This window comes from Pinus tabuliformis, chromosome 1_1, assembly GCF_031772625.1.
Source record: "Pinus tabuliformis cultivar Carrire ecotype Pingquan chromosome 1_1, CPIR1, whole genome shotgun sequence".
Lineage (NCBI taxonomy): Eukaryota > Viridiplantae > Streptophyta > Pinopsida > Pinales > Pinaceae > Pinus > Pinus tabuliformis.
This window is the reverse complement of record NC_142297.1, coordinates 646,266,271-646,284,257: the sequence shown is the minus strand read 5'-3', so window position 1 is coordinate 646,284,257 and position 17,987 is coordinate 646,266,271. Positions and strand designations below refer to the sequence as shown.

Here is a 17,987-nt window from a genome sequence, read left to right as displayed (position 1 = left end):
ACTAAGTTATACTTAACTATTTCCTATGTGTCAGAATATCCTAACAGCTTCCCAAACAAATCTGGCAAAAGTTTCCTCTACCATACAATTTCCTTTCCTACTTCACATGCAACAACATATTCTGCAACCAGATCTTTCTTTCTATTCATTCACAAAATCATAGCAAATCCCAAACTAAAACATCCACCATAACTATCATAATTAGCCCACCCTCTTAACTTGGGGAGATATATCCTTTCTTTTATCCAAGCTCCCTCTTAACTTAGGGAGATCAACAACTTTCTTTAACATCAGAGAGTTTTTCATGACTTCTTTCCTTCTTATAGAAATCATCTTGATCAACATCATTCATATAGCTTCCTTCATCATGCTTACCAAACAAGTCAACTTTCTTTACGAATATCTTCAACATCTTGAAGAATATGTACCTACACAACTTAAACAGCAAGTACAACCAAATACATATATAGAAGCATGAAGTTATCTATATCGAAATCATATAATAATGGAAGCATTAGACTTTAGACATCAAATACCTAAACTTAGTTAGGTTCATAATCAGCAAGAGACACATACTTCTATACTTCAACTTCTTGCTAGCGTTTTCTTACAAACCTTGGATCACATCAGTAACTCAATCAAGATATCAGCCTCATTATATCTAGGACCTCGATATTTCTTTCAGAGATATGATAGACTCTTTCTATTGTTGAAAGGTGTAGCTAGGTTTGGTCTTCATAATAACATGCTTAGTTGTGATTTTATGTAATTGATGAAAAGAAGAAAAACAAAATTATTATTGTAATGCTTGTCTCATGGGTTTCATGAGCAAGGAATTTTATTTTAGTGATGGCTCCCATTGTGAACCTTTAGGATTTGTCATCTAGTGATAAAAGCCAATTTGAGTCTATGTCATTTAAGAAGGATCCTTCTTGGGCATGTTACATTTTATATGTCATTTAACAGGTTTGAAAATCTCTCCAAGGCAAGTACAAGACTTCTACTTTGTTGAAAAGTGTAACTAGGTTTGATCTTCATATTAACATGTAATTGTGATTTTTGTAAATGATGAAAAGAAGAAAAATAAAATTATTATTGTAATGCTTGCTTCATGGGTTTCATGAGCAAGGGATTTTATTTTTAGATGGCTCCCATTATGAGCATTTAGGATTTGTCAAAAGAGTAAATGTCATGAAGAACCCTTCTTAGGCACATTACAATGTATATGAGTCTATAGGATTGTCAAGTAGCCCTCCAAAGACTATGTGTAACTTATGTGTGCTATTTCTTTCTTGCTCAGTTCTTGTTTCCGCATATAATTTAATGAGTGAAGGCTGTAGTGTATTGGTTTTGATATTTACCATAGAACACAATAAATAATTTGTACATTTATTTAACAAATAGAAGAAACTTAATCAGTTTGTTGCAGTAGAAATTTGGGTTTCCAAATTTTCACAACTAACCCACTGGATGCACAAAATGGGAGTCAGTTGTTTGATTAGAAGAGGTACCTACCGGAGGATAAGTGTTAGGCACTTGGAGTAACCCTAAGAGCATGGCACCATGTGACATAGACCATGAAGATTGGATACTTCACTTGAGGATGCTTGGGTTGAGGATCATACTTCATGGAGGTTGGTTGTGGACAAAACACATGTTGGGAAGAAGGCATTGAAGCAACTGCTTTGGCACACGTGCTGAAAAGTGATTGGCACAAGAGAACATGTGACATAAAGCTAGAGGAGGAGTGTTGTTGGAATTTCTAAGTCTAATTGTTAGAAACCCTTCATGTACTTTTCTGATTTATTTCTTCCTACTTGTTCTGATTAATTAACAAGTTATTTACCATGTAAATACTGAAAATAAATACAAGTACATGCTCAACGCATTACAGATCATCAACTAAAAGAAACTAAACAAGCACACAAGTGACACTGTTGTTTTTGGACCAATGTCCCCAGAAAACCCCAATGCAGGAAAACCGGTGCAGCTATCTGAGAGTTTTATTTATTTAAGCAGTTTTAGAATACAATTTGGGTGCCAAATCCAGCTCACTCAACAGAGAAAAATCTCGGTAGTAGTACCTTTCTACTCGGAAGCAGATATTCTGGCTCAAACCCCGAATAAACACTCTGGCAGCTCCACAGCTTCAATCTGCCCCACGAAACCCCACTGTCAGCCCCTCTCTGGCCCAGCGTCACTCTGGCTTGGCCTACGTCAGCCTCTGGAGGCACTGTGTTAGTCCTTTGGTCCTCTGCATCACCCACGCTAGCCCTCTAAGGCACTGCACAACACCTGGCTGCCTCTACATGAGCCCTGGCTGGCTTTGCGTGAACCCTTGGTTGCTTTTGCATCCCTCTCCGGCTACTGCGCTAATCCTCGCGGTGCTATCTCTGCCTCTCTGCTTCTGTATTCACTGCCCCTTAGTTGTAACTCTAATCACTCTCTCATCTTTCTCATCAAACCCAGCCCCAGAAAGTCGAAATCTTGATCTCTTCGGTGTGTTCTCCAAGTGACCCTCAAGCCTCCTCTTATACTTTTCTCGTTGACAAATCAACGATTGAGATTAAGTCCCTAATCAACGGCTAAGATTAGATCTGGCTTGATCCATGACTTTTGGACCATTCTAACATAGTTTTATATTAATTCGAATTAATATTTTATTTCCCCTAAGTTTAGACTTAGGAACTCCATTAAAAATATTAATTATTTTAATATCTCCCAAACTGTTTAGAATCTGCCCAAACCCTTTCTGGGTATTAGAGATCTCATGTGCCTTAGCCTCTCCACCAATTTTCGTGGCTAGAGCACATATGATGCTACCCCAAATCAACACTCCCTCTTAGCAAGGACTGTGCTCTAGCAATACTCCTCACTGAGTATCACCCTAATCATCCGGCATCGGTCCCTATGTTGATGCTAGGCCTACTGCCCATCATCTGCATTGTTGCATCCTGTACTGGTACCCATGGCCCTGCCACTACCACGGCTACATCCATACTACAACTCCCTCTACATCTGTGTTGTTGCCCATGGCCCTGCAACTACCACTGTTGCATCTGCACTGCAACCCCTCTCATCATGCTGCATCATGTTGCCCATAGCACTACCACTACTAACTGTTGCACTGCAACTCAGTTACTGAGAAGTAAGTAACTTATCTCCCAACTCTAAAATCTCTATCAGGCTAGAAACACTCCCGATGTTGAAGCTTCCTCTGTCACTGACAAGTGCTCCCACTCTGAACTCTGTGCTGCTGCAACAACTCCATGCATCTCGCACCGTTGCACACCTCTTTGTGCCATCCTGCACTGGTGCAACACTCCCGTGCTTCTCGCACTGCTACCTCACGTTGTCCTAGGACTCCTACACTGTAGCTCCCTCTGTAACATTCGTCTCTACTAACATCTGCCAATACTGCTACTCTTCGGGGCTCCCATAGCAAGGTCTAATCCAAGAGGCTGGGTACCTCAGGAATCCTACCCCTCATCGCCTGTAGTCTGTCTGACTACAACTCGATGTCTCCCCACTTCCACTCAAGTGGTGTGTGCACGCTCATGGCATAGTTATCATCTGTCTCCACTTCCTTCTCTGCCCTTGTTGGCGCAGCCTTGGTCTTGGAGGCCTCTCCCTTGCTCTTCTTCCTTATACATTGGGTCGCATAGTGACCCAGCTCCCCATAGTGGAATAATTTGACCTTGGAGAGGTCCTTCTTCTTCCGTTTCTCCTACTTTCCCCCAGATGCTAGGGTAGCATCCACCTCATCCTCCTCATTGATTCTAATCCCCTTGCCACTGCTTCCCGCCTTACTCAGCCTTCTAATCTCTTCTTGGCGAAGAGCAGACCACATTTCCACCCAATCTAGAAGGGTCACCCTGCCTAGTATGCTCTGGACAAACACCTCCCAGTCTTCTGAGACTGCGTTCAAGGTTGTTCTCACCATCAATTTTTGATCAGGCGTGGCCCCTATGAAAGTCAGCTGATCTCGGATCTCCTTCAATCGACCGAGGAATGGGTCGATCTATTCTCCCTTCTGCATCTGGTATGATTGTAGCTGATTTTCTAGTAACATCCTTCTCTGCACAAAATTATGCTGGTACAATTTTTTAGGGCCTCCCACATCTCATTTGTCATTTCCTTTTCGGCAATATGTGGTACTACATGGTCCTTGACCTCATCAAGAATGATGCTCTTGGCCCTCGCCATTGCCTGCTCATACTTGTCGTTATCAGCCAGGTCAACTGGGATAGCTATCGTCCTCAAGGCAAAGTGCTTGACACGATTCCTGTCTAGAACGGATAGGATTCTGACCTTCCAGACTACGAAGTTTAAGGCTCTGTCTAGTCTGTCCTGGTCTCTTACCCTGTTCACTACCATCTCACTACTCCTCCACTTCCCTCCTGGAAGTTCTTGGTGTGACTCCCTTTGAGCCTCGATTTCCCTCCTGGAAACCCTTCCGCCAATGTCGAGATTCCCCCACTCCGATCGTTAGTGCAGTTGCACCATTGATCCGGATTTCTCGGCTAGAGATCCTCGGTAGCAACTCTTTCCTCCTTGGCCTTGCCCTGTTAGGTGTTGTTATGACTATGATACCCCACCATCTCCACTCTGCAACTTACCTACAGCCTCCTAAACCCCAGCAAACCGAAGGTTAGAGCTCCTAGGCTCTGCGCCATCCCGACACTGGCAAATCAACTTCCTTAGCCAACTGCGTCAGCCCTCCTGGCCTCACCGTGAGCCTATCTTTCCCTCCCTCAACCTCTACGCTACCTTTTCCTAGTTCAATCTTGATGACGCAGGCATTGCGTCACCCCTTCCCTGCTGCTACTCTGCTAGGAACAAGTTGTCACTCGGGACTGCTGTTTTCTGCTGCTGCTGCTCTGCTCGGCTGATGTCCTCAGTTCTCCTGTGATCTGCAACACCCTCTGATACCATGTTCGAATTTCTAAGACTAACTGTTAGAAACCCTTCATGTACTTTTCTGATTTATTTCTGCCTACTTGTGCTGATTAATTAACAAGTTATTTACCATGTAAATACTGAAAATAAATACAAGTACATGGTCAACACATTACAAATCATCAACTGAAGGAAACTAAACAAGCACACAAGTGACACCGTTGTTTTTGGACCAATGTCCCCGGAAAAACCCTATGCGGGAAAACTAGTGCAGCTATCTGAGGGTTTTGTTTATTAAGCAGTTTCAGAATCCAATCTGGGTGCCAAATCCAGCTCACCCAACAGAGGAAAATCTCGACAGTAGTACCTCTCTACTCGGAAGTAGATATTCCGGCTGAAACCCCGAATAAACACTCCGGCAGCTCCACAGCTTCAAACTGCCACACGAAACCCCAGAGCGTCAACCTCTAGGGACCGTATCAGCCTCTCTCTGGCCTAGCGTTAGCCCAGTGTCACTTTGGCTTGGCCTGTGTCAACCTCTAGAGGCACTGTGTCAATCCTCTAGCCCTCTGCGTCACCTACGCTGGCCCTTTGAGGCATTGCGCAGCTCCTGGCTGCCTCTGCGTGAGCCCTGGCTGGCTCTACGTGAACCCTTGGCTGCTTCTGCGTCCCTCTCTCCAGCTACTATGTTGATCCTCCCGGTGCTATCTCTGCCTCTCTGCTTTTATATTCACTGCCCCTCAGCTGCAACTCTGATCACTCTCTCAACTTTCTCAACAAACCCAGCCTCCGAAAGTTGAAATCTTGATCTCTTCGGTGTGTTCTCCAAGTGACCCTCAAGCCTCCTCTTATACTTTTCTTGTTGACAAATCAACGGCCGAGATTAAGTCCCTAATCAAAGGCTAAGATTAGATCTGGCTTGATCCATGACTTTTGGACCATTCTAACACAATTTCATATTAATTCACATTAATATTTTATTTTCCCTAAGTTTAGACTTAGGGACTCCATTAAAAATATCAATTATTTTAATATCTCCCAAACTGTTTAGAATCAGCCCAAACTCTTTCTGGGTATTGGAGATCGCATGTTCCTTAGCCTCTCCACCAATTTTCGTGGCTAGAGCACATCTGATGCTACCCCAAATCAACAAGTGTCTTACATGAGGACACTTGGAGAATGAACCACCATCTAAGAAGGAGTGTTGGGCTAACAACTTTTTGGATAGCACACCATCATGGAGGAGGTGTGTTGGGCCCAAGAAGGATCATGTTTGGAGAGCACACCACCTTATTATTGGGTAAAACCCTAGTGTGGCACTTGTCATGCTTGAATTGTAAGGCACTTCACGTGGGGTTACCTTGTTGAATTAAGTCTGAAATTACTTGTGTGGACCTAGTCCACATTTTATGTTGAACTCCCTCGCCTACTTTTATATATGTTATGAAGGGAGGAGAAACCTTGTCATTAATCACTATTGATGTACTCATTATTCTATCTTAGTAATCGTCTTGGAGAAGCCTTGTAGGAAGCAAACCCTAGGGTCTATGATGTAAACCTTAAAGGAGACATGAAGAGGAATGCTAGTGCTAGGAATGAGCTAAAATCTGCAAGTTTGAGTGATACAATAGAAGAAAACTTATGGATTGTGTGATGTAAACCATATCGCAAGAACATGAAGCACTGCAAGAGTAAAGGAGACTTGGAGCTTTTGTGATGCTTAGCTTGAAGAAGACTTACAGTTTACATTGATGTGCTCTTGATATTCAATTGTAACATTGACTAGATGTCTTGATGCTTGTGTGATGTAGGAGAAGAAGATCTATCATTTGTCGAAACCTAGTATGGGTAAGAAACTTGGAAAGATAGCACAAGGGTTTGTCCTGGAGTCTTTGTACTTGTGTGATGCAAAGAAGACCTAGGGTCTGAGTAATTTAAAGCCTAGAGTAAGGTATGTGCACTAAAGGAGTGAAGACCACTGAGAGTTTGTGTGATGCAAGCTTGATGAATCTCCAAGAAGACTTGCATGATAATAGTGAAAGATGAAGGGTGGACTTGTTGGTGTTGGTACTAGCTTCTTGTTGAGGTTTTTGAGTGGCTAGGAGTAGCTTGGTGTGACGCCTTGCTAGGCTGTTTGGTTAGGGTTTGTTCATGATGGTGGATGCCCTATCTAGGGTTTGGATGCAATTGAAGTGTCCATGCTTGATAAGCAAATAGAACCTGTTCTACTAGATTGTGAGGAGCTGATGGTCTGTACTTGTACCTTCATTACATTGTAATATGAAAATAACTTTGCTGTCCAAATATTGTGCATTGCAGATCTGAAAACTAGACTTATGTTTCTCATGTTAATGAATAGTTTCTAGGGTTTTTTTGCTATGCTGATTTATCATGGACAGTTGGAAGATTTGTTAAGTGATTTAACAAGCTAAGAAGAAACTAAAGGAGCAGATTTCCGGCTGTAATAAATCTGTGATTATAAAGTATTTTCCATATCTGAATTGTGAAGTGATTAAGCCCTTGGGGCTGTGAATCATCTCCCTTTAAAGTGCATTTTTCAGTGCTTGATTCTTGGACTTCCTAGTGAATCTGGTTGGACAGAAGTGAAATATATGTTGTTGTAATTAATATTTCAGATTCAGCCATAACACTTAATCTTCACAGAAAACAGATTCAGAGAACCTCAGGTATCGAGGTGAAATTTCTGATTCTTGAGCATGAAATTTCAAAATTTCCATACCATGTAATAGTTGACAAAGGTGCCCTTTTGTGCAAAAAAACGTGCAACTGCATATGCAATATCTTCTACTGGCCTGCGAGGTTTTGATCCTCCAAATACTTGAAACCTGTATAAGCAAAACAGCTCTTGTTAGTGGCAACGCTAAAATATATTCCTTATTCCAATCAATTTTGATAATAATGATTTTTAATGCATAAATCCACACATCCAATTTAACAAGTTGCCATGAGTCAAATTTTCTTAGGGATTCTGTTGATTTTCTAGTAACAAGATAGACTAGAACAGTTTTCTTCTTGATAGCTACTTCCATTGATACAATTTTAACTTCTTTAGAGTATTCAAATAAACAAGCAGTTACACTTACGAAAATTTCAACCATTAAGATCAATAGAGCAGTAGAGATCACAATGAGAAAATGAAACAAGAGACACCAAAATTACCCTGAAAAAAACCCACCAACCTTATGATAAATTGTCTAATTCATCCAATTTGTACATCTAATTTTCCAGTCAAAATGTCAACCTTTGACCACAATAAATGCCAAGTCAAAATCAGTCAAAAGAGAGAAAAATCAATGATCTGTTCACTGGTCAAAGTCTGTTCAAGGGGCTGAATTTTAGCCTGTAGCTACTGGTCAAAGTGCCGAAATTCGGTCCTGCAATTTCACAGAGAAAGTTCGATCAAACCTTAGTCAACGCCCCAGAAGCAGCTCCAACTTCAGTCAACAGAAAGTTAAAGATGCTAGGAATATTCAGCCTCCAACTTCAGTCAACAGCTCGGACAAACAGCAGGAGAAAAGTCCAAGTCAAATATGGTCAACGCAGAGAACGGAAAGTCAACTCACTGGTCAAGATAGTCTTCTTCTTTGCACGTGTGAGCAGATCTTTTCTTACAGAACAGGTCCGAATTGTTGTGGATGGATGCCCAAGTGGAGTGAATCAAATGCCAATATATAGTAGTCCAAATAGGTGGGTTTTGACCTTGGGCCAAACCCCTTCAAGAGGTGGGGCCGACTTGGACAGCTAGAAGACAAATTATTTCTCCTTTGATTTTGATGATGAAAATACTGACTGCAGCTACAATTTCTCAACAAATTCAAGGGAATGAACTATGAAATAATGGCAGGTTATACATATAATTTAAGTAATTATTGGTTGGTGTAATATTTATGTGGGTTCTGGAACATTTGAAGTTTGGAGATTGATTATTGATTCAAAGACAGTATGCTTAGGTTTAATGGTTCATTGCTTTGAAAATTCGGTGCTGCAAATTTAAAAGTGTTGGATGTGGGACCTTGTTTGATGGTTATTTAGGTCAAAGTTTATTCATAATTAACTGAAGAAGAAAAGATTTTGATGTTTGAGCAACATAACCTTCCTAGTTTAGAATGCATACCTTGCATTTTGGAGAAGTCGAGTCCCTTTTATTTTATAGAAACCATCAAAGTTTTGGTCAGAGATTGTTAAACACACATGGGCAGCAAATGAATATGAAAGATAAAACATGAGAATCAATTCTTATTAACAAGAGATATACATTTATAGTACATATTGTGACCATTAGGTTTCACATCCCAAGGTCTCTTGGACTCCTTTTGTCTATTTGGCTTCCACACTAACCCATTGAAGATTAGGTGTCCAACATTCCCCCCCTTAATCCGAAGGGTTATGTATGAGTCCAAGAAGAGCGCTGTAATACAAAATGTGCAAAAATGCATGGCAGCACTAGGCTAAATGTGCTCTCTGAAATGTTGGTATAAAAGGTGGTGGTTTAAGGATGACCACCAACACTGGAACACTTAGTGCAGTTCTTGGAACTCTTCCAAAACTGGCAAGAAGCCGAAGTCTTCTGCTAGAGGAAGTGCTCCTATTGTTTTGAAGAGGGAAACCTTCAACCATGAAAGGGAGGTCTCACCCCGCATAAAAGGGAGAATTTCAACCTGAAAAGGGAAGTCTCAACCTGTGATGGTTTAAGGATGACCAATAACTCTGGAATGCTTAATGCAATTCCTGGAACTCTTCCAAAACTGGCAAGAAGCTGGAGTCTTCTGCTAGAGGAAGTGTTCTCAATTTTGTTCTTGGAATTCTTCCGAAACTGGCAAGAAGTTGGAGTCTTCTGCTAGGGGAAGTGTCCCAGATTACCAACTGAAGGCATGTTCACGGGCATCTTTGTCTCTGGCTACAACTCTAAAACTGGCGTGGCAGGTTGTGGCTCAGGCTCGCTTGATGTGACTTTGAAGCTTGTAGATGACCATCATTTCCCCCCCCGTCAGATACAAGGTGAGATGATGGAGAAATATCAACTGCAAGACTGTTCAATACTCTGGAACAAATTCTAACATGTGTTTGGAATATCTTCTTGGCTGTTGATGCCCATTGCCAAGAAGCGATCCATCCAAGATCAATCTTTGTTCTTGCATGACGTTTATTTCTGAACCATTTGTGTGAATAATGACTGGTTTTATGACAGTGCTTACATGGATGAAGATCAAAACAGTGATCTTTCAAATGGCCAACTCGGTTACAGTGTTAGCATTTCACAATCTGTTGTTGTTGCTGTGAAAGAGGAGCAGAATGAAGAGCAGGTGAACTGTCATGAATGAATCCAGCACTCTGAAACTGAATGGGCTTTGAGTAGTCTGGAATATGAAAGGACAAGTCCTTGTCATATCCAAGACCAATTCTGTGCTTGTTGTGGACAAGTTGTTCCCAAGGTCTGATGATGGGCTTGGGAAGTGCACACTGAGTTTCTACATTTGCATGTACAACTGCTGCTTTATTGGGTTCTGGATCTGATTCAACCTCAATCTTACTAATTTCATCACTTGTTGGTTGTTGATGGGTGGTTTGAGCAAAAAACAATTTGGAATGACAAATCTGTTGAAGCTCATCTTGTTGGAACTAAGATTCTAGTTGCAAAAATCAATCTTTTCTTGTGCATCATGCAGGCAGGTCTGAATGTCACAAAGAGTGTCTTTGTTGACATTTACCATCCCACCAATAGTGGAGTGTATTAGTGCATTCAGTAACTCTAATACATCATCAAATCTAGCCATTTTCCAAAGGTTTAAATTCTTGAATCCAAATGTACTCTCAAAACCAAATAAAGAATTGCTAACTTTCTTAAAAATAAGATGTATTTGAATGTTACAGAAAGACTGGCACAAACACCAAATGTAAGAGTGGTGCAAGATCCAAATATCAAGAGAAAAAATGCGCTGCAACGATGGATTTATGAAATGGATCTCTTACGATTTCAAAACTTGATTGTTTCAAAATAACTCAAAAAACAATGTTGGAATTAAGCTTCAACATTCAACCTTTTCTTGCATACGATACACTGCTTCCTTCAAAGCATACTAACCAGAGGTCATACGCACCAGCAAAAGCAAGACACTGGACCATAAGACATGAGCGACTGAACCAGGCATTATGTGCAAGAAACAAGTAGATGGACCAGCGTTTAGAAAATGAATTTAATCATCTCATAGAAATGGCCATTGTTTAAGCACACCAATGTACCATACCCAACATTATGCTTCGACATGATCGTTGATAGCTTAGCAATACAGATGCGAATTCCGTTGTTGCGGCTTCTTTTGTTGATAAGCCTCAACTGGAAACTGGTGACAAAATTATAATGCCTCTGTCAGTTGTTGATCGTTTGGCGTCTCTGCACATATATTATTTTTATTTGTCAAAGGTGACACAGCACTCTGCATAAAGGCGCAGTACACTTGTATGTTTCCCTCGAGCATTTCCTTGAAAACACCCGCAACCCATTGACAAAGCATTTGTCTGGATCTTATCAAGAATCTACCTAGAAAAATATATTCTCCCGAATGTGATTATGAGTCTGCCTTTTTTTTTAATATTCTAGAAACCCACAGAAGGATTCTCGCAATATCTTAACTGAATGTCATCATAATACTTCCCATTACCACGAAGCCCCTTTGAACTCCCCAACATATAAATCCGAATAGTGTTTTCTTGCAAAGGAGATCTGCCGTTGAATTTGACTATATGAGAAAGTGAGCTGTGACGGTGGGGATACTGATGCGCAGCGGAAGAGGGGGATGATATACCAGCAGAGGCATACTCTCTGCTTCATAAGATTGCAAGCCAATGGAATGGCATAGTGAATGTGCTTGTCAGAATCTACAACAATAGCGCCAATCTGCTGTTCGAAAGAGAAAATGAAATTATAACGTTTGAACGCATGTCTCAGCTGGGTCATGGGCCAAGGCTGTTGGGTCGATTCCCAAATGGTCGTCTCGAGGAATTTCGTGATGCTCGGACGCTTTCAGCAAAAGATTTACGTGATCCGGACATATCTTAAAAGATTGCTATCAAATTGAATGAATTCCATCATTTAGACATTCCTGGATCATCCCATCCACGACTACGGGAGCGCTTGAGGGATTGGCAGATTATGGACAATGCCAGTCGCCTGATCTCACATTTGAGCAATCCTTCCAACCGGAAGTTGCAGGCCCTTGGCTTTGATTCGGTGAATATCAACAGTCCTCAACACAGAAAATAGTGGACGGTGAGGAGATAGAGCATTCAATGCACAGTGCAGGGAATCAAAGACATATTTTTTTAAAGGTCGAATAAGCAAACTTCTAATACAGACAATATCCGCACACAACTAGAGAATTAGTCGCTCCAACGTTCGAATCTCATAGCGAAAATCCTCCGTCAGATGCTTGTCTCCTTGATGGATTCCACGGGCTTCTATTGCGTTCTTCCCAAAGCCAGCTTTTTCTCCGGCTGAGAAAACCAATCAATTTTGATCTTTGATGCAATACAGAAAAAGACGCACAAACACAAGCAGAGCAATGTTGTGATATGGAAACCGTCAGAGGTTATGTCAAAAAGGGCTTTTATATGGAAGCGTTGAGGATGTATTATCAAACGCAACGCTCAGGCATAAATCCCGACAAGTTGGTGTTTCAGATATTTTTGTGGGTACTGCGTTGGCTTCAATGTAGGCTAACTGTGGAAGTTTAGAGAATGTAAACCACTAAATTGCTAAGTTCAAGGCAGTGTAAACCACTTTAGGAAGCCAAAGAGCAGAGAAAGTAATCCCAATACTAAACAAGTGCACCGTACAGAGATACGCAACCAGAAAAATAGCGACGAGGTAAATAGCAGATGGAGCATTTATATCACCTCTGGATTCATGGAATTAATTACAATGAGCTAGCGAGAGACGATGTTATTTCTGTGGCGTTGTGAAGATTGGAGAAGATTTATTTTTTATGTTGGAGCACAGGAGTAGATAAATTAGGCACTCAGTTATTACCAGCGCGAAGAGAGTAGCAGCATAGAGGAGCAGTTAGCAGTGGAGAGCTGTTAATACCCGTGTGGAGAGAGCAGCAGCGTTTATGGCCTCCTCGCTCAAGCGTTACCCAGATTATCACGCAGAGGGCCCAAAGAGCGCAGAAAGAACAATTATGCGCAACCCAGGGAGCGCAGAGGGCGTAGTCAAGGAGGTATAACTAATTTTAGGAATGCTAAAAATAGGGTTGGAGAAATGACAAAGATTGCAGCTATAATTTAGCTGAGTAAATATTCATGAAATGCATAAGTGATGGCAGAAATGACTTGCACATAAAGGCCATAAAACAAATGGCTCAAAGTAATTATGCAGGACAAGAATACGTCTGCTCTGATACCATGCTAAACACACATGGGCAGCAAATGAATATGAAAGATAAAACATGAGAATCAATTTTTATTAACAAGAGATATACATTTATAGTACATATTGTGACCGTTGGGTTTCACATCCCAAGGTCTCTTGGACTCCTTTTGTCTATTCAGCTTCCACACTAACCCATTGAGGATTAGGTGTCCAACAGAGATGTCTCAGAACAACCCAACTGACTAAAAAAATGGTGGGATTTAAGAACATAAGGAAGGCTTGGATCCATAAAATGTGAATTTCAGGACCTCCTGGTGCCGTAAGTTCAACTCCTATGCAGGGTGCCTCCATGGCTGCCCTGAGGTGCTAGAACTGCCCATTGGAATGGAACTTGTCGTTGCTTAATCCACACCTTGGGTTATGTGGAAGAAATCTTTAATCCACTAAGTGTGCCCTTAGGGGCAAGTCTCGAATCGAGTTGTTGTCATTCAATCTCGACTCCTCCATCTAGGCTAACTCCTAGTGAAGCCAAGAGAGGTAGATCCTAAGAAAATAAGCTAAGGCTAAATAAGCTATTAGCAATGTTAAACAAATTATTCTAGGAGTTCAATTGAATTGCAAAAAGCATGAAATGAACAACATGTAACTTACAAGCATATAAATAAACAATTCATAAGCAAATAATATAAAATGACAATAAAAACTAGTGCCAGAAAAGTAAATGCTAGCTTGAAAAGGCAAATGGTAATTGTGGCCCAAAAGATGCCATGAAAGGTTTTGAATTTGTGCTCTTGGTTAATTTTATTAATTTAGGTTTTCACTTGGATTATTAGTAAGTGTAATGAAAAGACGGATATGTGATCTGTGTGATTGCGGGAAAAGTAAAACTACTCTAATGTTTGTTTCCTCTTTCACCTTTATCATTCAAATGAGATCAAGAAGGTTGTTCGGAGATCCAACAGAAAAAATCTTAGGTTCAAGGCATTCCCCTGATTTCACAAGTCAACAATCCTTCCCAAAACTCACGATAAATGGCTAAAAGGTTTTCCCTATTAAACTACTCAACCAACAGGAGTTCTCTCTGAATGATGCCAAAGATCAAGCTTTCGCTTGCGATGCCTGAGAAAATAACAAGACCCAATGGGAAAGGTTCGTAGACCATGGTTGGCTAAGACAAAAGCATTTATTGGTTCTCGATTCGGATATATGCTTATTTCATATAAGATTCCATGAAAAATGTGACTTTGTATCCACTCGCAAAAACCACTGAGGAAGAAACCTTAGGGCTTGAAAACACTAATAGTGACGAAGAAAATATTGAATCAATCTTTACAATGGCTTGAATTGTGCAACTTAAAGAACTAAAGAAAGACAGATCCAAGATTTTCTTGTCAATCTGGAACCCTTGCAAAACTCTTACTCACTTGGTCATATCTTTAGTTCATATTTATAAGAACATTGTGATCCTTACGATCCACCATCACTACTAGTGATTACATCAACCACCAACACTTTTTATCCACAACACATCTATTCTTGGGTGGATGCTCGCCCTGTTAGATAGCCTCAAAGATGATTGAACCCAGCCCTTAAAGAAATAGTAAAGGAGTTGTGAAAGCCATTGGATGGTGATTTTATTTACCCTACTTCAGATAGCCAATGGGTTTCACCCTTGGTGATAGTTCCTAAAAAGAATGGCAAGTGGTGAATTTGCATGGATTACAGAGAATTAAATAAGGCCAAGTTAAAAGACTATTTTCCCCTTCATTTCATTGACCAAGTTTAGGACACTTTGGATGGTAAGAAATAATTCTCATTTCTGGATAGTTTCAATGGATATAACTAGAAACAGATAACTCTAAAAGACCAAGAAAATACCATTTTTACATGACCCTGTGAAACTTATGCTTACTAGGTGTCACCCTTCTGATTATGCAATGCTCCCACTACTTTCCAAAGAGTTGTGTTTGCCATCTTTTCTGATCTTATTCATGATTGTGTTGAACTTTATATGGATGAACTTTATGTGTATGGTAACTCTTTTGATGAAGCCTCAAATAATCTTGAGAAGGTTTTAATTAGGCATCAAGAAACTAACCTTGCTTTGAGCGATATAAAATGTCGAACAAGTTAGACAGTTCATATTTGATGCAGAAATACAAGTTGATCATGCAAATATTGAACTAACTACCAAGCTACCAACTCCAAAATCTCCAAAGGAGGTGAGAAGCATTCTAGGGCATGCTAGTTTTTATAGGAAATTTATAGAAAATTTCATAAAAATAGTTGCTCCTCTATTTAAATCACTTGCTAAATCTGCTAACTTTTCTAGGGATGAACATTGTCAAGTTTTTTTTGAAGGATTGAAAGATAAGCTCACCAAGGCATCCATTTTAAGGGGACCTAACCGTTGAGAAATCTAGGGCATTAAGATTAGTTGATTTCTCTTCTTTAGATAACTGCTTGTGAATTTTTTTTACTTCTTAGATTAGGATCTTCTTTTATTTAGATTATTATAGTGTTCTTCTTTATCAAACAACTACCAATGCATAAACCATAAAGAGACAAGAGACACAGAATGTAGGCGATCAGCCAAAGCCAAAACCTTTGTTTGACTTGAAAGGAAAACCCAAACGAATTCTCTTTCTTATAGAGACCTCAATTGACGAATACCAAGACCAAGACCCTTGACCTATTTGACCTCTCCAAGACCAAGTCACAAAGCTTCCTCTTCTTCGTTAATGAACAATAGTCAAACTCGTTTCTTCCTCCTTCTTGGCTACCTTGAAGTGTTTTGATTCCTAGGACAGATCTGCAACTTTCGGCCCTAATTCAAAAACCCTTAGCACATGTGGATGACCAACTATGACCCTTGATTATCCTCACTCTAGAAGGAGACTTCTTCTTGCCAATTCATCTTGAGATCTTCCTTGTTCTTTACCCAAAAATTGTCTTCCAATGTGACTGTGGTAACTCATTCTTCCTGCAATAGGTAGCAGCAGATTCTAGCAAATATAGAGTGTACCTAACCCAAAAACAGACCGAAAAGTATTATCAAACACTTTTCTCTTCCTTTTCTACTCTTTGCTAGTCATGAGGCTCCTTTCCTAGTGATTCTCACACTTCTTATTGTAGACTTCTCCTTGACTGAATTCTGAGATCCAAATGGAGGCTGAGCTGCCTATTTATAGTGGTTTTCCCATCAAATAAGTCGACTTGAGATGTGGGTGTAGGTTCATCACTTCATCTTGAGGCCAACTTGTTGGAGGTTCCTTTGCTTGGTCTTGGAAGGCCTTTTTACTCTTTTAATAACTTACACAAATATGTAACATGCCCAAGAAGGGTCCTTCATACATGACATTGACTCAATTTGACTTTATGACCAATCCTAAGGGCTCACAATGGGAGCCATAACTAAAAATAAAATTCCTTGATCATGAAACCCGTGAGACAAGCATTAGTACTAATTTTATTTTTTTTCTTTACATTAAATACATAAAATCACAATTACACATGACATTATGAAGATCGAACCTGGTTACATTTTTCAACACTAACTAATCTCTCTCATTCCATATTTCCACGAATGATTAGGACAACAATTAGGAGCGCACACAAAAATTAGGACAACAATTAGGAGCACACACAAAAATTTTGACATCGTTATTTTTGGACAAATGTCCCCGGAAAAACCCAATGTGGGAAAATCAGTGCAGTAGTGAGGGCTTTTATTATTATGTAGTAGCATAATTTCCGAATACAATAAAATGTCGCCAAAATGACGATTCTACCCAAGAGAAACACTGGCAATAATATACCAAGAGACTTTACCCTCTCTTTGAACAGTCATGGCACCTAACTACCTCTGAAAAGCAAGTTGTCCACCCAGCTCTGCACAGTCCCTGCGTTACCCTAGCACGGATCCTTTCATGCTCAGCCCAGAACTCCTACAAATCAAGTCGTCTTCCCTGTTGGTGACTCGCAAATTGTCTCTCCAGCACTCTGGAAAATACTCCCAGCCTCCAGAACTGAAAACAAGCTTCTCTTCAACTGAATTGCACTGCTCAATTGAGGCTCTGCACTACCCCTATGTAGCCTCCTAGAGAATAATTTATGCCTCCTCTTTCTGACTCTTCGGAACTAGAATCTCCTCCGGAATACTCTATTGCCCCTCTACCACCTGCTACTCGATCCACTGGCTCGATTTCTTCTACTAAATCAACTACACTGGAAAATCGAATTGCCCAGATCACTGAGTATCTACCCTGTTATGTTCTCCATCTACCCATCGACCTCTTCTTATAATCTCTAGTTGGGACTCCAACAACCACAATTAAAACTTAATCGATGGTTGAGATCATCTCCAAGTCGATCTGTGTGAGTTTCTAGATGATTCACACCTTTCTCAATTAATTCCTATTAATTAACCACTTTTCCTAAGTTAGACTTAGGAAATTTTTAATTATGGTCAATTAATTTAATTGAGCCATCTCTAGGTGGAATTTCCATAAATGATTTTCGGATTTTGGAGAACTCCTATGTTTTAGCCTCTCCACAAAGTATCTAGAGTAGAACACCATCCGATGCTACAAAACTAAGAAAAGGCAACTTTGAAGTTGGTACTTGGCACGCTCACAGAGTACCTTGAAGGATTATTGAATTTCCAGCATTGTAGCCTTCTTCAAGCTTTTTCTTCCAT

The 17,987-nt window shown here is 40.4% G+C and overlaps 1 protein-coding gene across 3 annotated transcripts in view; it reads right to left on the bottom strand.

The window, feature by feature from the left end:
• LOC149215029 (beta-galactosidase 8-like) overlaps positions 1–17,987 on the bottom strand; it is a 459,880-nt gene that overhangs the window by 163,010 nt on the left and 278,883 nt on the right. For all 3 annotated transcript variants that reach the window (XM_089392493.1, XM_089392491.1, XM_089392492.1), the window contains exon 8: positions 7,640–7,745. In XM_089392493.1, the coding sequence (XP_089248619.1) occupies positions 7,640–7,745 (106 nt within the window). The remainder of the gene's footprint in view (positions 1–7,639; positions 7,746–17,987) is intronic.